Source organism: Chlorocebus sabaeus, chromosome 15 (assembly GCF_047675955.1).
Source record: "Chlorocebus sabaeus isolate Y175 chromosome 15, mChlSab1.0.hap1, whole genome shotgun sequence".
NCBI lineage: Eukaryota > Metazoa > Chordata > Mammalia > Primates > Cercopithecidae > Chlorocebus > Chlorocebus sabaeus.
In genome coordinates this window covers 34,132,094-34,150,190 of record NC_132918.1, presented here as the reverse complement: position 1 = coordinate 34,150,190, position 18,097 = coordinate 34,132,094, and the positions used below count along the sequence as shown (strand labels likewise).

The 18,097-nt window shown below is 39.6% G+C and overlaps 1 protein-coding gene across 2 annotated transcripts in view; it reads left to right on the top strand.

Annotated features, from left to right (window-relative positions):
• The first annotated feature begins 2,167 nt into the window (after nucleotides 1–2,167).
• LEKR1 (leucine, glutamate and lysine rich 1) overlaps nucleotides 2,168–18,097 on the top strand; it is a 240,862-nt gene continuing 224,932 nt past the window's right edge. The window contains exons 1-2 of one of the 2 annotated variants that reach the window (XM_008008604.3): nucleotides 2,168–3,282; nucleotides 5,500–5,572. In XM_008008604.3, the coding sequence (XP_008006795.3) occupies nucleotides 5,525–5,572 (48 nt within the window). In that variant the 5' untranslated portion in view covers nucleotides 2,168–3,282; nucleotides 5,500–5,524. Of the gene's footprint in view, nucleotides 3,283–5,480; nucleotides 5,573–18,097 lie in introns of both variants that reach the window. The other variant, XM_073023498.1, reaches the window with a different exon arrangement.

Genomic DNA, 18,097 nt, shown 5'->3' with positions numbered 1-18,097 from the left:
AGGTTAGTTGCTTTAGAAAGTCTATTCCAAAAACTAGGGAGCATTTCCTTCCCCAGGGGTCGCTGACAATATGGGGTTGGGAGGCGGGAAATTAAGGGTCATAAAAAGAAGTTAGCAGCTTAATTTGGTTATTACTGGATAATTTTTAAAAGTCGCAGTAAAAAGCGAAAATTCACTCAATTAAAAATTAATGGGATAACCCAAACTTTATTCAATATGCCCAATGATGGGATTATTTTAAATTGTACTTGAGTTCTAGTATGGACAGTAATGGGGTGGGAAGAAGGATCAAGGAGGGCAAGTGAGAAACCTGAAAAGACAGACTAAGACAAAACACCAACACAGGGCACAGGATTCATGGCTTTGTTTTTTTCTTAAACCTAATTTGTAACATCTTGTCACAACACTTCCTGTGCACTATCTTCTTTCAGGAATAACACTTTTTGCTGCTACCCTTTAAAAAGTGTCATTCTTCATAACTTAACTCTTATCCCTTGAAATTGTTACTGGGGTCTACTGCTTTCCAACTTTCTTTTTCTTTGTTTTCTTTTTTTAAGAGACAGGGTCGGGCTCTGTCACCTATACTGGAGTACAGTGGCCAGATCATAGTTCACTGCAGCCTCAAATTCCTGGGCTCAAGTGATCCTCTCATTAGGCCTTTCTGAGTAAAGACTACAGGTGTGTGTCACCACACCACGCTAATTTTTTTTTATAGTGACAGTCTCTCACTATATTGCCCAGGCCAGTCTCAAACTCCTGGCTTCAAGGGATCCTCCTGCCTTAGCCTCCCAAAGCTCTAGGATTATAGGCATGAACCACCATGCCCAGCCCAGCTTTCTATGATAATGAAAATGTTCAATATCTATGGTGTATCATACCGTACCTACATGACTACTGAGCACTTAAAATGTGGCTAATGCAATATAGCAATGGAATTTTTAAACATACTTTATTTTAGTGAAATTAGTTACATGAAGCCACCTTACTGGACAGTGCAGGTCTAAGGAAAATTTACAGTGGAAATTGGTCACAAAGGCAATATGCAGATAAATAAACACAGATGAAATTAAACCACAGAGTGAACTGCGCCTTTGAACTGGATTTTCTCCCATCCTTAAAGCGTTGCTTTTCCTTATCCTATACACAAAGTACTCAATAAATAAAACTAGCCTCAGAACAGAGTGATCTTGCATCAGGCGTGCGAATTTCTGTCCCAGATAGGTACCGGTTTTGGTGCCCTATATCTAAACTTCCATTATTACAAAATGACAGCAGTCTTACCTTCACTATCCCTCAGATAAATATGATGAGGATGAATAGCTCTGAAAGTTATTTGGGCTTCTCATAAGCATGCTGTACTTGACCACTTGGTTGACTGTCCTCCAGGCCTCTTAATCCTTTCCTCTTTGAGGGAGTGGAAACAAGAGAATCAAGGGTAGGCACTGGGGCAAAAATATCAGTCAGGTTGCGTGTACAATATACATCTGCTAGACTTTTTAGTGCCAAGGAACAAGGCACTGCAGTGTTCAGTACTTCCTGGTGTCATTAATCAATAGTTATGAGTAAGCAGTTTGGTGTACTGATACTGCTGTGGGTCATTTAATCATTTATCTAAATCTATAGGTTCAATTAATTTTCTTTGTATTTACTTAACCTTATTTTATTCAATAGCAAACCAGTCTTTCTGCCTGCTAGAAAGCCATGATGTTTTCTCTGGTTCTTGGAAGAACTGTACTTGGACCTTATATAATCCTCAGAAAGGTAAGATCTGGACTACGAATGAGTCACCTGCTAATTATACCAATGGCTGCTCCTTCCTTGACCAGTCACAGAGTATTACCCTATCTCGGTATGCTGCTCTGCTTGTCGTAGTAGGTCAATAAATATTTGTTTTGTGAATGAATGTATGAATAAAGGGAAGTTTGTCACGTGTAAGGGTGGGTAGCCTGCGATAAATAAAGTGTAGACTAGGAGGTCTCAAAATACTTTTTGAACTAAGCCCTTAATCTTCAGTACTTTGGAGTAGAATGGAAATGTCACCAACGCCTTCCCAATTAATTTGCCCTTGCTGTAATGACTGAAACTAGAACTTCCCTTTACACCCATGACCTCTACAGGCATCTCTTTCCTCCGCTCAAGAACAGTAACTGCTCACTGCTATGTCCGCCACATAGCCCCAGAGCCGGGGTGAGAGGTAGGGCTATAGGCTCCTGACTCCCGGCAGTGCCTTTCTTCAAACCCCCACGAGGGTGGGATAGCTCCCTCCATCTCAGCAGCCGCTACCAAGCACCCGACCCACTCTCGCCCGCCTCATCCCTCGATCCCCTTCCCTCCTCACAACACTCCGCGTAAAACTAGCCCAGCCTTCCCAGCCCCACCACCAGTTTTCCCACTTCCGCCCGGCGCGTGAGGCCCTGGGCGGTGCAGGGGAGCGCTGACGACAGACGTGGGCCGTGACGTCGCCGCGCCCTGACGTCAAGCCGACGGGCGGCGCGGTCGCCCGGGAGACCAGGAAAGCCGTTTCACACCCGTCGTAGTCGAAGTCGAGGTGAGGGACGATGGCTTTCCTCAGCCTGGGATGACTCGGTCCACCGGAATGCAGTTCCGGAGTGGAGGCGTGCTCGCACCCGGGGAGAGGACCAGAAAGCTGAGCCGCGGTGCCCCAGCGAGGGCACGAGGTCCCGGGCCTGGACTCCGCCGCCACACTCTTCTGCGGCCCCTTCCTGCTCTCTGCCAGCCCGCGGGTCCCAGGCGCGGTCCGCCTTCCTCCCAGCCCCAGGGAACGCGCGGCTGTGCTTCCTCACCCCCGCACCTTCCTCCTCCTCCTCTTCCGGCCACGGCAGGTCCAGGGGGAACGGGGTTAGAAAGGGACAGATTTGAAAGCCGTTCCAGCAGTTTTGTCTGGCCTTGCGGTTGGTTTCTTTGCGGAAGATCCCGCCGCTTCAGGGAAGTCTTAGGACGTGAACTCCCGCCTTCACCTGCCCCTGACCTGCTCGTAGTGGTGTGATTCACGCCGAGGGAATGGTTCTTTACGTAAGGGCTTGAAAGCTGAACGTGAGTTAATGGCCTAACGTGACACTGGTGTGAGAAACGGAATTGGAAATGAACAAGGACGTGTCTGCATTTTAAAAAATGTCTTTTCGGTGATCTTGTTAGAGAGGAGGTTCACAAACACTCACGTAGCTGCAGCCACTTATCACTGCACCTCTCGCCAAAGTGCAGTCCACACACGTGCAATGAGAAAAATTAAAGGGACTTGTTTGATAACACACGCAAAACTATGTAAGACAATTTTAAAAATTTACAAATTTTCCCTGTTGCCAAAAGGGAAAGAGACCCTTCTTTCTCGAGAAACTTAGTATTTGTGAATTCTTCCTCTATTTAATATGTATGAAAATCTTTTTTAAAACCTAGGAATGCTTTTCTTGAGGACCTGGAAGCCATTTCTTTTAAAATGTAAACACCAAGGAAGATAGGGCCCCAATCTCCTTGTCGCTTTGGGAGTTTAACCTACCGCGTTATTCCTAATTGTAAACACCTGCTTTGTTATAGCGCTATGCATTCCTTAGGAGGAAAGCCGTTAGCTAACACAGGTGGTTACCCCAATTACCAGATGAACTAAAGAAGAAATATAAAAGAATGTATAGAACACTGTGTTAAGCCCTCTTCCATGAGGACACTTTACCAATTTCCTTGAGAATGTGTGTGACGGATTGTATCTCCTTGACTGTAGTAAGAAGAGTGGTATTTCCTTCTCTCTTTGTAACCTCATTAGCAGATTAGCTGTGATGTACATCAAAGTCTAGTTAAATGCCTAATTACTAATAAAATTGTTGTCTTTCTGCATTATGGAGCATTTTCTGAGTTGGCAGGATATTTTACTTTTAATTTCCCCCCAATAATCAGAACCTGCCAGTTCCTCCCCTTCTTATGCTAAGGCCATAAAGTTGGAATAGATTCACAATGAGGGCACTACACAAAAACTGTTCTACTGGTGCTTTGCTTCTACTGTCATTTAGATGCGTGCTCTCAGATAGTTTTATGGGTGAAATTTTAAAAGGATGTTTAGATGGTGATTTTTTGGAAAATTCTCCCAATAGAGTTGAAGTTACTGTTTTATTCTACTGATGGCAAATCCACCGTTAAATGACAGAAATGAGAATAATGAACCTTCTGGGCTCTTGCCACATGATTATGACAGATCTGCCAAACATCCGATTATGGTTGGACCTATGTTGACATGGTTAATGGTACCTCCGTTGCAGACCTCAGTTAACTTTAAGACACATATCATATTATGTTTTATGTGGGAAGACATAAAGTTCGTTCGTTTTTGGTTTTAAACGGCACCTCACTGAAATGAGTCTTTGTGCTAACACAAGGAACAAGGAATCTTCTCTTCCACTAGTGGTTGCACCATTTACAAAGATAATGCCACTATAGGACTTTTTGACAACTACAGTTTTCCTGCTGCCTTGCTGTATGGCCGGGGTTGCTGTCTCTGATAGAGTACCTCCAGTCTCTCTTTTCAAAATCCCGCCCCGATTGAATGCGAACAACCTCAGGAAGCCTTCACTAACTCCCACCTCTCATCTGAAACATAAGATATTTTCCTTTCTTGAACTCTTAGACTGCTCTTGTCTATAACTCATGGTCCTCAGGCCTTCTTCCCTGCTATGGAATTGTGTCTGTATCATCTGACTCTGCTGTCACTGCTCTCCCTCTTCTCCTGACTCCTTAGATATGTACAAACAGCCCTCACTCGTGAGGGAAGGATTTAAAAAAAAAAAAAAAAAAAAAAAGGAACCCAAAGTGCTCCTCCGTTTATCCTCTGTGGTTTTATGAAAGTAGTGACTCACTTTTATATTGAATGGCTTTTATTAGAAAAAGAAAATGTTAAAAGTAAAATATCTGCATAAAATTATGTAAATGTCCATCTTAGATAAAATTGGCACTTCTTATTTTTTGATCAGTCTTCTGTTCAGTATTTGCATATGATATTTAATCTGGTAACTCTAAATTCTCTCTTTCTGTATTTAGTCCAGTATTCATGACACAATTGCTTTTTTCATCTGCTAAACTTAAATGCTATATTTTCATACTTTTTCTGGCAGCATTTCAGAAAAATACTTGATTTTTAAAATATACTGAAATGCGTATTTAAAATTTTAGTCATTATGTATTTGAAAAACAATTAGTAGTAAATCACAGCAGAAATTACTATTAGACTATAAAGTTCTAACAAAAGAGAAAATATTCTTTCTAACTTAGCAGTCTCTATAGTTCTCTCCTGTTCTATTGGCCCAATAACTAATGGAGAAAACCCTAATTGTACTTTCTAACATTGAGCTGATGAAATAAGCATCTGTTGAAACAGTTATCACCATTCATCCCCAAATACTCCCAAGAATTTATAAAGCATCTTAGTTTGAATGTTCTCTACATTATTTCTGTTTGACTGTTGCCATCAGTGTTCTTAGATTTCTTTTTGCTTCAAAGCTCTCTCACCATATTTTGGGAAGTTATGGACCATCACATTCCTGTGCATGCTTTGCCTGAAGAAATCCAAAAGGTATGCTATTATATTGTGTTGCTACAGCCTAACAGTGGGAACGTTTAGTAGTTAGATAATTCTGAAACCTAGAGGAGTGAATTCATTAATTTTGGTCATAGGATCTGAATGAATTGGTGGAGTGGGAGAGGGAATAATTATTATGATAATGAGCAGAATTGTGGAATTCAATTCAGTATAAAGAATTTTGTTACTGTGAAAGAAGACATATATCTAATTCCAATACAGTATTTGACCAGGTGGTTGTGGAGCCCTAGTGAAAACCAGGCATCAGAAACGTCCATGTGTGTTTCAGTGGAGCTGGATTTCTAAGCCTCTATTATGGTTTCACCAACATTAATTCTCAGTATTTACTGTGTGCCAAGCACTGTTTTAAGCCCTTTTTATGCAGTTGACCCTTGAACAACATGGAATTAAATTGTGTGGGTCCACTTATATGTGGGTTTTTAAAATAAATATATTGGAAAATGTTTTGAAGATTTGTAATGGTTTGAGAAAACTCACAGGTGAACCAAGTAGCCTAGAAATATTGAAAAAATTAAGAAAAAGGCATGTCATGAATGCATAAAATGTATGTAGACACTAGTCTATTTTATCATTTACTACTATAAAATATGCACAAATCTGTTATAAAAGGGTAAAATTTATCAAAACTTATGTACACAGACAACAGACAACATGGTGCTATTTGCAGTCAAGAGATGTAAATAAACATAATGATGAAGTATTAAATTGTAACTACATAAAATTAACTGTAGTATATACTATACTAATGTAATAATTTTATAGCTACCTCCTGTTGCTTTTGCAGTGAGCCCAATAATTGTGATTATCTCCTTAAAACACTGTGTGATAATCATGGCCATGTGAGCAGTTCCTCCCTTCAGGAAAAAGTGATCTTGAAGTTCTGTTGTATTTTTCATCATGTTTAGTGCAATTTCACAAGCTTTGGGTAACACCAAAGGACACATTTAGCATGCCACTACCTGATGCTGGAAGTACTTTCAAGAAGCAGAGAAAAGTCATGACATTACAAAGAAAAAGTTGAATCGTTCGATATGTACTGTAGAATGTGGTGTGCAGCTGTGGTTGCCCACTATTTCAAGATAAGTGAATCCAGTGTAAGGACCATTATATATATCTAAAGGAAATTTATGATGTTGTAGCTACAGCTATGCCAACAGGTGCAAAAACCATGTACTTTTTGCAAAACCCCTTATAACAAAAATCCAGTTTTTATGTGGGTGCAGAATTGCTATAAGAAAGGCATACCTGCAGACTCTAATATGATTCAAGAAAAAACAAAGTCATTCCACATAGTGAGCAGAGAGTGGTGAAAAGTCTGGGATGTTAGTGGTTGGAGGAAATGAGGAGGCTGGAAATGGAGTAGGAAATCTAGGATACAGCCAGGTGTTAGAGGATCTTGGATGCCCGGGGAAGGAGTTTGGATTTTAAGCCACAGAGGAAAAAAAAAATCATTATATGGCAACTTACAAAAAAAGGTGAAAGATCTAAAGCTGGATAATTTAATGCCAGCAAAGGATGGTTTGGTAATTTTTGGAAGAGGTTTGGCTTAAGAAAGAAAAAGTCAGGATAACAGGAGAAGCATCTTTTGCTGACCAAGAAGCAGCAGACAGGTTCCCAGATGTCATTAAGAAAATCATTAAGAAGAAAGGGGGTTTTTGGTTTCTTTTTTATTGCTTTTGTGTTTGTTTGTTTTGTTTTTTTTGCAGTAAAGAAAGTTTAATTGATATGAGGCCACTGCGGCATGTAATCAAATCAATCTCCAAAAATTAGGAGGCTAGGGATTTTCAAGGATAGTTTGGCAGGTGGACTGGGGCTAGGGTATGGGAGCTGCTGATTGATTGGGGATGCAGTCATAGGGGTGTTGAAAATGGTCCCAGTGTGAAGACGGAGAGTCCAAGTGGGACATCAGTCATTAGAAATACAAAAGCCTGAAGAAACATCTCAAAAGGCCAATTGTAGGTTCTACAATAGTGATGTTAATTATAGGAGTAATTAGGGAAGTTGCAAATTCATTGGATTAATGGCTCCTAGTCATTTACACCTACATATTAGCAGAATGCAGACCCCTCTAATTCTCTTAACCTGTTGGCTAAAGTTTTACAAAGATGGCTTAGTTTAAGGGATATTATTTAAACTATAATGTTCTCCCAAAGTTAGATTGGCCCACACCCAGGAATTGTGTATTAGTCTGTTCTCATGCTGCTAATAAAGACACACCTGAGACTGGGTAATTTATAAAGGAAAGAAGTTTAATTGGCTCACAGTTCCACATGGCTGGGGAGGCCTCACGATCATGGCTGAAAAGCAAAGGATGTCTTACATGGCGACAGGCAACAGAGAACTTGTGCAGGGGAACTCCTTTTTATAAAACCATCAGATCTTGTGAGACTTACTCACTATCATGAGAACAGCATGATAAAGGTTCACCCCCATGATTCAGTTATCTCCTACCAGGTCCCACTCATGATGTGGGAATTGTGGGAGCTACAATTCAAGGTGAGATTTGGGTGGGGCACAGCCAAACCATATCAAATGACCAAGAGCAGTTTGGAGGTTAAAGGCAAGACTGAGTTGGTTAGGTCAGAATTTTCTCACTGTTACAATTTTTGCAAAGACAGTTTCAGTCCCCCTCCTTTGGGTTTCATCATACCTTATTTTTAATCTGTGGGTTATGGAAATGGAAAAAGGCTGACCACCACTGTAACTTTTCCTGCTCATAGGGGCAGATTTGGAGTAGGAATTGCCCTCAGGGTAAGAGGATTGAAACTGTCTTGTAATTGTTGGTATGTATTCATGTGTGCCAGGTTGAGGTCCCAAGGTCTGCATAACAAAACATTGGTGCTCTTATCCACAACTTTCATACAGCACTTAAGTGAACAGGTGGATGATAAGACAAATAATGAGCCCCAGCATAAGGAGAGAAAGTGCTCACTTCAGGAATCCTTGTAGAACTGACCTGAAGCCTTAAGGGATACAGGTGAATGACCCCAAGAATCAATCAGATATGGGGTCATTAGCAGAGACTTAAACATAGTGGACAAGGCTGGAATCTAATAACAGTTGTACTATAGTTTTTTTCTGAAACAATTTTTCTCTCTCCAGTTCCCCATTTCTACCAAACACAAATCTTAGTAGGACCAGTTTATTTGCAGAATAAGTTCCAGTCCCATTATATTTGGCCTATTTATTTGCATAAAATGCAGAAAGAATAGTTATTTGCCACATAGATTCTTTTTCTAAAATTAATTGGTTTTGCTGGAATTTATTTCATAAGGAATCTCAGATTAGACCTTTTAAGACTCTGTAGCCTGGCCAAGGATTCATCTGTGCCTGCAGATACCTGTATGAATTGGGTGAATTTCTCTCTTCTTGAGGTCCCACAATAACTTGGGATTCCTGGGTCTGTCAGAAAGTGACATTCTTTATTTACTACAGGTTAGGAGCCCTGTAAAGGACAACGTATGAGACCAGTATTTCCAAGGGGCTGTTATCAGCTCTGTAAGTCAACCTCAGTTACTCAAAGCAGCCTGAAACCATGCCATTTCCAGTCAAAGCCTTGGTAAAATAATCAGTGTCTCCAGTTGTGTCCTGTTACAGAAAGCAAAATAAAGCAAAACAAAAAGCAGATTCTTATTGAACTTATGCAAAAAACTATATTGCCATATGCTAAGAATACAATTAGTTTCAAAATTCTGGAGAAATCAGGTAGAGAGAAAGAAATAGCCTCCAAAGTTTGCAGATAGAAATATGCTTCATTCAATTGTTAAAAGGTATAAACAACTCAAAAGGAAAGTTGTTGTATTTTTTGACCCTGAAAAACAAAAAGGATCAGAAATATTTCAAACAGTCATAGATTATTTCATTATTCTCTTAGTTCAGACCATACAGTTAATTCCTGTTCTGTTTAATATTCATGAACACATCAGCTCTTCTTGAGAGTCTTAGAAGTTTTCCCTCTATATTAATGGCACAATCTTTAAAGATATCAGAAATGTGCATTCAAGAGCACCTGTTAGAGTCCCATAGCTGATTATAAAATCACCTTTTGAGAAGGATCAAAGTAAAAATAATTTTGGATGACAAGAGGCTTAAAACAGCTATGGTTTAAGACTGAATTAACAAGGAAATTTGGTTATTTTTGTGACATACAATTTAGTATAACAATTATTACTGATAACATATACTAAGTCATATTGAAATTATAGGAATCTTGCACAATTCTGGAACACATACCAATAACACTTTCATATAAATACAGCCCAAAGAAAGCCGAATACCAATTCATACTTGATAGTGCTCACCTATAATTTCAACATGCCAGATAAGCCAGATGTCTCTTTTGGACTTCAGGGGACCTAATATTGAAGAAGTTAATGAAATCAAAAAGACTTAATTTAGAACTTGAAATTTTGATTTTGGAGGGTTTGTCAAATATCAAAGATTTAGAGTACTTACTGTTACAAAATAGTATCATTGGTTATTCATTTAGCAGAAGTGATAACTCAAAAATTTCAAAAGGCAAAAACCTAAACAGCATACCCAATAAAGATAGCATGTGGCTGCCTGAGTCTCTCTCCCCTCTTTTTCCTTTATTTTTATTTATTTATTTATTTATTGCAGTTTACTTAAAAGGCAAAAACCTTTCATTGTGGCTCAGTATTACAAAAAAACTTTGTTCGAAAGAGGAAAACCTAATTTTACCTTTGTATTAATGTACTATTAATGTTAGGCCCAATTTTCAAATAAAACCTTATAAACAAATCCATACAGTCTTAATCAATTTGACCATAAGGTAAGATTTTCATAAACCCCCCCATAACTTTTTATAATTTATTAAAGAGCAGATCAGTGTTCTAAGAAAACCATTATTCTGACACATGAGTACAGATTCTGGCCTTGTAACAATGTGCTTTTTATTTTAATGTTTTAATTTATAGAAAAACTAAATAATCCCCTTCAACTTTTGGCTACATTGCTCACCCACAGAGCTTCCTTTACAAGATCAATCTTATATAAATCTTTTATAACTTGCTTAAACCTTCAGTATTGTCATATCTTTTTGGGACAATCCTCAAAAATCTCTAAACTCAACATTATTACTTGCCTTTGAACAAAAGTCATGTTTCCAAGCCAAAAACACGTTCTACTTTCTTTATATAACTTGTATATAAACTTTCTCTAGTAGTCTCAATGTTACTATGTTAACTTTTAGTGACTTTTATTTCTGGTTAGGAACCTGGTAAGTAATTTTAACCATGTATGGGATTACAGAGCCTAGGACAAGGACAGAGCTTCAGACAGTGTCTGACTCTTCCTAGCCTAGTCGGAGGACAGGGCTAATTCCATATGTCCCCAGATCTTACCTAGAATCTAATGGCTGAAGAATAGATAAGTCAGTTTTCAAAAATACCATAGAAGTAGTTTATAACCTTAAAACATATAGCAAAGACAGTATTCAGTCTGTCTACTTTAGACCAAATGTCTAAATTTTGAAGATGTTTTTATTTTACCAATAATTTTTAAAACTATATTTAACAAAGATTTCTAAAGTCATCTACACTAAAAGGCATTAAATTTTCTATTTTTCTGACAAAATATTTTATTTTAGGGCTCGTTCTTCCCTAAACTAGTTAATTAGAGCTCTTTTATATAAACATCCCACACACAACACATGTAATTGCATGGAAGGAAATGGATCTGGTAGTTGTAAGAATTTTTTGTTTGCCAGTTTTTAAGTTTCTATTTCCTCTTTTAGACTATCAGTTTATTGATTACCTATTCCCTGCCCTAAACAATTGTCAGCTAGGCAACTCTAAACTTGCGTTTCTAAAGGGACAGTTCCTAGGTGAAACAGGATAGAGAACTTATATTTTAAAAGCACAGAGCTGAGACATTAAGCCAAAACATTGTACGATAAGAGTTTCTAATACACACAGGCAGGCACCCTTACCAGTGGGGGTTTTATTAAAGATGTAAATTTCTAAATTGGATTTGTGGCTTCAGGGTGGAGCCCTTCAAGGAACGGGGTCAAGAAAGCGTACAGCTTCCAGGGCCTGGTAGCAGAGCTGGAAGGTAGAACAGATCCCCAAAAATCAAGGGCTCCATTTTTATGCCTAATCCTGGGTCCCCCAAAAGAGAAACACTGTATGATGAGATAGTGATTTTGTGATGTATCTCATTGCAAGAACATTTTCGCTGAGGCTAGTGGGCAACCCAAAGCCAATCAGCTTAATCTGTAAACAGTCCATTCCCCAATCCATACTTTCCAGGTGCCCAAGAACATGGTTGTCTTATTCAGTGTGCAAAGAACTGAGTATCACCCTGTAGTAACTCATTTGTAAGTGTCTGCCATTAGCCATCCCTAAGCTAGGTAAAAGCCATCTCTTACCTAGCTATTACACACCAAGGCTAAAAGTTCTCTCATAAAGCCTCTCCATAAAGCGATTCCTCCCTCCCTCCCTCCCTCCCTCCCTCCCTCCCTCCCTCCCTTCCTTCCTTCCTTCCTTCCTTCCTTCCTTCCTTCCTTCTTCCCTCCCTCCCTCCCTCCCTCCCTCCCTCCAAGTCTTGCTCTGTCTTCCGTTTTTATTTTATTTTATTTTATTTTTTTGAGATGAATCTCACTCTGTCACTGAGGCTGGAGTGCAGTGGTGCAATCTCAACTCACTGCAACCTCCGCCTCCTGGGTTCAAGCAATTCTTTTGCCTCAGCCTTCCGAGTAGCTGGGATTACAGGTGTGTGCCACCATGCCTGGCTGATTTTTGTATTTTTAGTAGAGATGGGCTTTCATCATGTTCAAGACTGGCCTTGAAATCCTGACCTCAGGTGAACTCACCTGCCTTGGCCTCCCAAAGTGCTGGTTTTATAGGCATAAGCCACCAAACCCAGCCAAAGCAAAATAATTTCTGATACCTTCAAAAGTTAAAAAGGTTGGATAATGTAATGCAAAACAGAGCAGAGTCATGCATTTTGAGAAGGATTTGTCTACTTACAATTTTGTGGGTTCCATGAGGAAAACAGGTTTTTCCCCAAATGGGAACTGTGGTACCTCCTCTGTTTTTCCTAAGGAATCCCAGGCTGGCAAAAAGAAGTAAATGGAGAAACAATTCAGCCAACCAAAAAGAAAAAAACTTTTACTCAAAAAAACAAGATCCGAGAAGAGAAAAAGCATAAAGACCTTTAAAATATATGTATGGTGTAGGTATCAACTTTTAATTAAGCCAACTTTTAACCGTAGAGCTTCATTAAAGAAATCCTTTTAAATCTTTTGTTACTATACTCTAGCCAGGACAAACATCCTCTGGCTTTTAAGCTTTTTTTTTCCCCTCAAAGGTCTTCTCCTAAGTGAAACCAGTGTCTTAGCTAAGATTATGACTTATCCATGGATGCATGAGATGTCTCCAAAAGAGATGGCAAGCATTTTTACAATATCTAGAATAGCCCCTGAGGTAGCTCAGAGAAAAGAAAATTCAAGACAGGAAATCAGAAGCTGTCCATGGAGAAGAAAAAAATCAATAAATGGCAAAAGTCCCACAAGTATCCAACCAGAAATGACTCATTCTCAAAGCCAGCAATTGAACCCAGACTGCCACTATAAAAAGGTAAAGTCTTAGCTACTGAGCTCCAGCATGGGGCAGCTGTCATTGCTCTTCCAGGAAGGAGTGTGGAGCGTCATTTTCAAGCTTGTAAAGGATTGTAACTGCTCAAGAGAATTTTCTGAAGCTAGTTATGACATTATTCATCCTTTTTAAAATCTTTAATTGTGGAGAATAAAAGATTTCTAAAATTTCTTTTTTTTTTTTTTTTAAATGGTATACTCAGTTTCAGTAGTGACTTAATCTGAGTCTTTTACAAGCCTAGATGTTAATGTTCCAGGATTTTATCATATAAGCAAGAGGTATTCTTAGAGAGGGGATAGATGAGACATCTTCATCATCCCCAAGAATTCACTCTCAGTAATGGCCTAAGATAACAAAAGATGACAAGAGCCCCGTAGAACTGCGATCTTTTAAGACAAGACTCACCCAATGGTATGACACATTTGGGATGAAGAGTGTGTTGACTTATCTCAGATACCTGGTCCTCTCATACTGACATGAACCAAAAAATTCCTGCCCTTTGGATGGTGGAGACTGAGAGTGTACCTCCACATAGTCAGAAAGTCAAGCTCCCAAGGACGTAAAACAAGATGAGAGGGAAACCTTGTCCAGATTTTATTTCAGGGACCTGCAGCAAAGTTTGTAACTGACCAGCCCACAGGGCCAACTTCAGCATTGGGCTTATAGGGATCCTAGGCCCTTGTTATATCCTACTGTGCCCCTCTCCATGACAGAAGACACATAAAGATAAAAACTGAGAGGAAAGGAATGAAACAATATGAACGCTCATAGCACAAAGTACACCAGATTTGCTACAACCTCAGACTAATCACACAAATCTTTTTCCCATTAATCAGACTTTGCAAAGGAGACAGTGATTACCATTGAATCAAAACAGTTTGCACAAAGAGAGGTCAGAAGCCTGACTGATAAGAAATTCTTACCCTTTTGCTGGCATGCCAGCTTTCCAGGTTCCTTTTCTCTCAGCAGCTTTGGTGACCCTGCTTGCTGTACCATAGCTGTGGGGGCCATGCCACATTACAAAATAAAATCATCTCTTTCTGTTTCATGGAATCATAGTCAAAAACCTCTTGTTTTGCAAGATGTAGCCAGGCTACATGGGGGAACCGAAATGACATTTTTTTATTCTAGGCAGAGGAAAATACACATGACAAAACAGAGACACCAGTCACCCCGCATAGCATCCAAATGTTGACCTGGCAAGGCTTAAAATTGCCTCTGTTGGCCCGTGTTGTCTTTAATCCACTCAAAGTGCGGTGGGATGTTCTCCAACCAGGAGATTCAATGGGTGATCTTTGAGCAACATGGAAGAGTGGATAGTCACCCTGAATTAGACCTGTTGAACTTTCTTCATGGCTCACAGAATGTGACCAACCAGACAAACTAGTAGAGCCTCCTGGACTTTCATCAGCAATTCTTTGAGATAAAGACACAAAAAGGCCTTCCAAACCAGGGTTCCTAACCAAAAATTTCCAGAAGTAATTCTTCTGAACTAACCTCTTACTCTCTAACTGGGGAGACATCTCCCCAAACTGAGGCTCTTCCTACTATTTTGGGAGAGCCAGCTAATGCCCCCAAAGGAGCCAAACTGAGACCCTTAAAGGAGCAGAACCAAGAACCCCAATGGAGCCAAACCAGTTGGGAGAAGGAAGAAGGTTCTGGCTGTGCTTAGAATACTCAGCAGACCAGTTTAAAGATGTCTTTCTAGGAAGGATGTCTTTCTCCACTGCAATTAGGCCCAAGCCCTATGGGTCCACAGGGCCTCACTGAGCAAGGACACCACCAAACATGGCCTTCAGTTCCAGAGAAATAAGCAGCTGCCAGAGCTCACCTCCAATTCTGCCATACTGTTAGGGGCTGACAAACTGCAGGCAGGCACCCACAAAGGTGGATCCCAGACAGACCCCCAAATTTATAATAGCCTGATGGGTTCTTCCTGCCTCCCACACAGATGAAATCAAGCCACTGAGACCATGGCATTGCAGTAGAGAAAGAGTTTAATGGAAATGAGGATGGCCATGCCACACAGAAGATGGAGTTATTACATCAATCTCCTAAACAGGTTTTTAATGCAAATGAAAGTGCCCTATTCTGGAAAAAAAATGACACAAAATACATTAGTAAGGAAAAGAAGTGAGCACCAGGATTTAAGGAAGGAAGGGATAGCCAACTCTATTGTTTTGTGCAAGTGTAGTCAGGTTTATGATCAGGACTGCCATTATCTATAAAACTGCTAATCGCCAGCCTTGATGGGAAAAAATAAACATCAGGTGTTAGTCTTTTGGTTGTGCAACACAAAGGCTTGGACAAGGAGATAACTTTTTGTAGACTGATTCCATCAATGCTTTGTCCCTGAAGTTAGGAAGTACTTCAACAGTACTCTATGGAAAGGACTGTCAATGCTATGGAAGAGAACCCTGATAGAACATTACCAAAGTCTTGAAAGATTACACCATTGAAGATGACACCATTATAGAAAAAGCCATGAAAGTCGTCAAGCCTGGAACAAGAAATTCGTTCTAGATCAAACTGACCGGATGTTGTGCATGACTTCAAAGGATTTACAATGGAGCCAATAAAGGAAATTATAAAAGAGATTGTGGATATGGCAAAAAAGGTCAGAGGGTGAAGGAACGGTTTCAAGATACTAATCTTGGAAAAATTCAGGAGCTAATAGACACCACACAAGAGGAATTAGCAGAGGACAACTTGGAGATGATTTTTTTTTTTTCCTGAATCAGTGCAGATAATGAGAAAGAAGACATAGTAGAGGCAGTGCCAGAAAACAAATTGATGCTAGATAATATGACAGAAGGGTTTCAGTTATTCAAGACTGCTTCTCACTTCTTTTATAATGTGAACCTTTCTATGATATGGGCACTGAAACTAAAGCAAACATTGGAAGAAGGATTGGCATGATATGGAAACATTTTCAGAGAAATGAAAAAGCAAAAAGTTCGACAGAAGTTATGACATATTTCCTCAAAGTTACTCCAAGCGCACCTGTCTTTTCTGCCTCCCCTTCCACTTTCTCCACCTGTGTCATCCCTGAGACGGCAACACCAACCCCTCCTCTTCCTCTTCCTCCTCAGCCTACTCAATGTAAACATGAGAATGAAGACATTTTTGATGATCCACTTCCACTTAATGAAGATTAAATATATTTTCTGTTCCTTTTTTTTTTTTTTTGAGACAGAGTCTCACTCTGTCGCCCAGGCTGGAGTGCAGTGGCCGATCTCAGCTCACTGCAAGCTCCGCCTCCTGGGTTCATGCCATTCTCCGACCTCAGCCTCCTGAGTAGCTGGGACTACAGGCACCCACCACCTTGCCCGGCTAGTTTTTTGTGTTTTTCTTTTTTAGTAGAGGCAGGGTTTCACCATGTTAGCCAGGATGGTCTCGATCTCCTGACCTCGTGATCTGCCCGTCTTGGCCTCCCAAAGTGCTGGGATTACAGGCTTGAGCCACCGGGCCCAGCCTGTTTTCTGTTCCTTATGATAATTTTCTTAATAACATTTTCTTTTCTTTAGCTTACTTTATCAAATATGCATTAATTGAATGTTTATATTATCAGCAAGTGTTCCTGTCAACAGTAGGCTATTAGTAGTTAAGTTTTTGGGGAGTCAGAAGTTGTACTTGGATTTTCAACTATGTGGACGGGAGGTTGGCACCCCTAATGTCTATGTTGTTCAAAATTCAACAATATATCAACTCATTTAATCTAATTAACACTCAGTTCTTTAGTTTTTGTGCTATTCTCTTCCCTTTTAGTTCATATCTGTACTCAGGACAGGGCATTTTTCCCATATTTAGCTTGCAATCCATACATTGTTAATAGTATAATTAAAAAAAATCTCCTTTTGAAAAAGATTGACTTAAATTGTGAGTTATAACCTCAAACTTTAACTATCATTAATCTTTCAGGTTTTTCGGTAAATCTACAGTTAACTGTTAATTAACAACCAATCTGTTACATTTTGATTAAAATTTGCAGTCAGCTCTCAGATATGCTTTTGTCCATTGTGCAGGTTCCCTTGGGCTGCCTGTTAACATTAATCATGCCATTGATTTAACGTGATGCTTACTGTTGCTGCCTGCCCTTCAGGTTTATGTAAACTGTAACCTCGCAGGAACAGGAAGAGAAGTCCATTTACCATAAAAGACCTTTTAAATCATTACATTCAATTATCTTCACCTTTTAAGTTAGGTGTAAAAGAGTAAGCATAGAGAGGGTTCAGCTATACTTGTGCTCACCTGAGAAATAGTGCTTGTATATATTTGAAGACGTGAAATATCCTTCCTCTTGCCCTGAACTAAGTTCCTTTCTTGTACTAACCTAGGTGTGATGGAAATTAAAAGAAACAAAGCAAAACAAACAAAATCTACAAGAAACAATAGCTGCACTTCAGACCCTAATCACCTCTCAGGCAGAGGATGTATAATGACATGAAAAAAAGAAAGCTCTACAAGACAGCGTATGATTTAGTGCCATGTAAGATAGTATCTGCTATGAGAATGAAGAAAGTGGAAAGAGGAATCCCTGCATGGTGGGATGGCCAGAGAGGGAGCTTTATGCTGTAGATGAAACTGGAGTTGCCTCTTGAAGGCCTAGTATTTCCACAGGCAGCAGGTAAGGCATCCTAGGGCAAAGGAACAGAAGCTTTCTGGTGAGAAAAGCTGGCCAAGTTAGAGGATGTTTAACAACTTCAGTGTTTTGAGAACATAAAATATGTGTTTATTTTGATAAGGTTTTTATGAGAGTTATAGTGTTTTCTCTCATGTTTGAAATACTTTACAAGTAAATTGTTTAAAACATACTAAAACCAAGCATTTCATAAATCTGCATTTAGAGTCTAAAGCAAGAATAGCAGGCAGCCATCCAGGC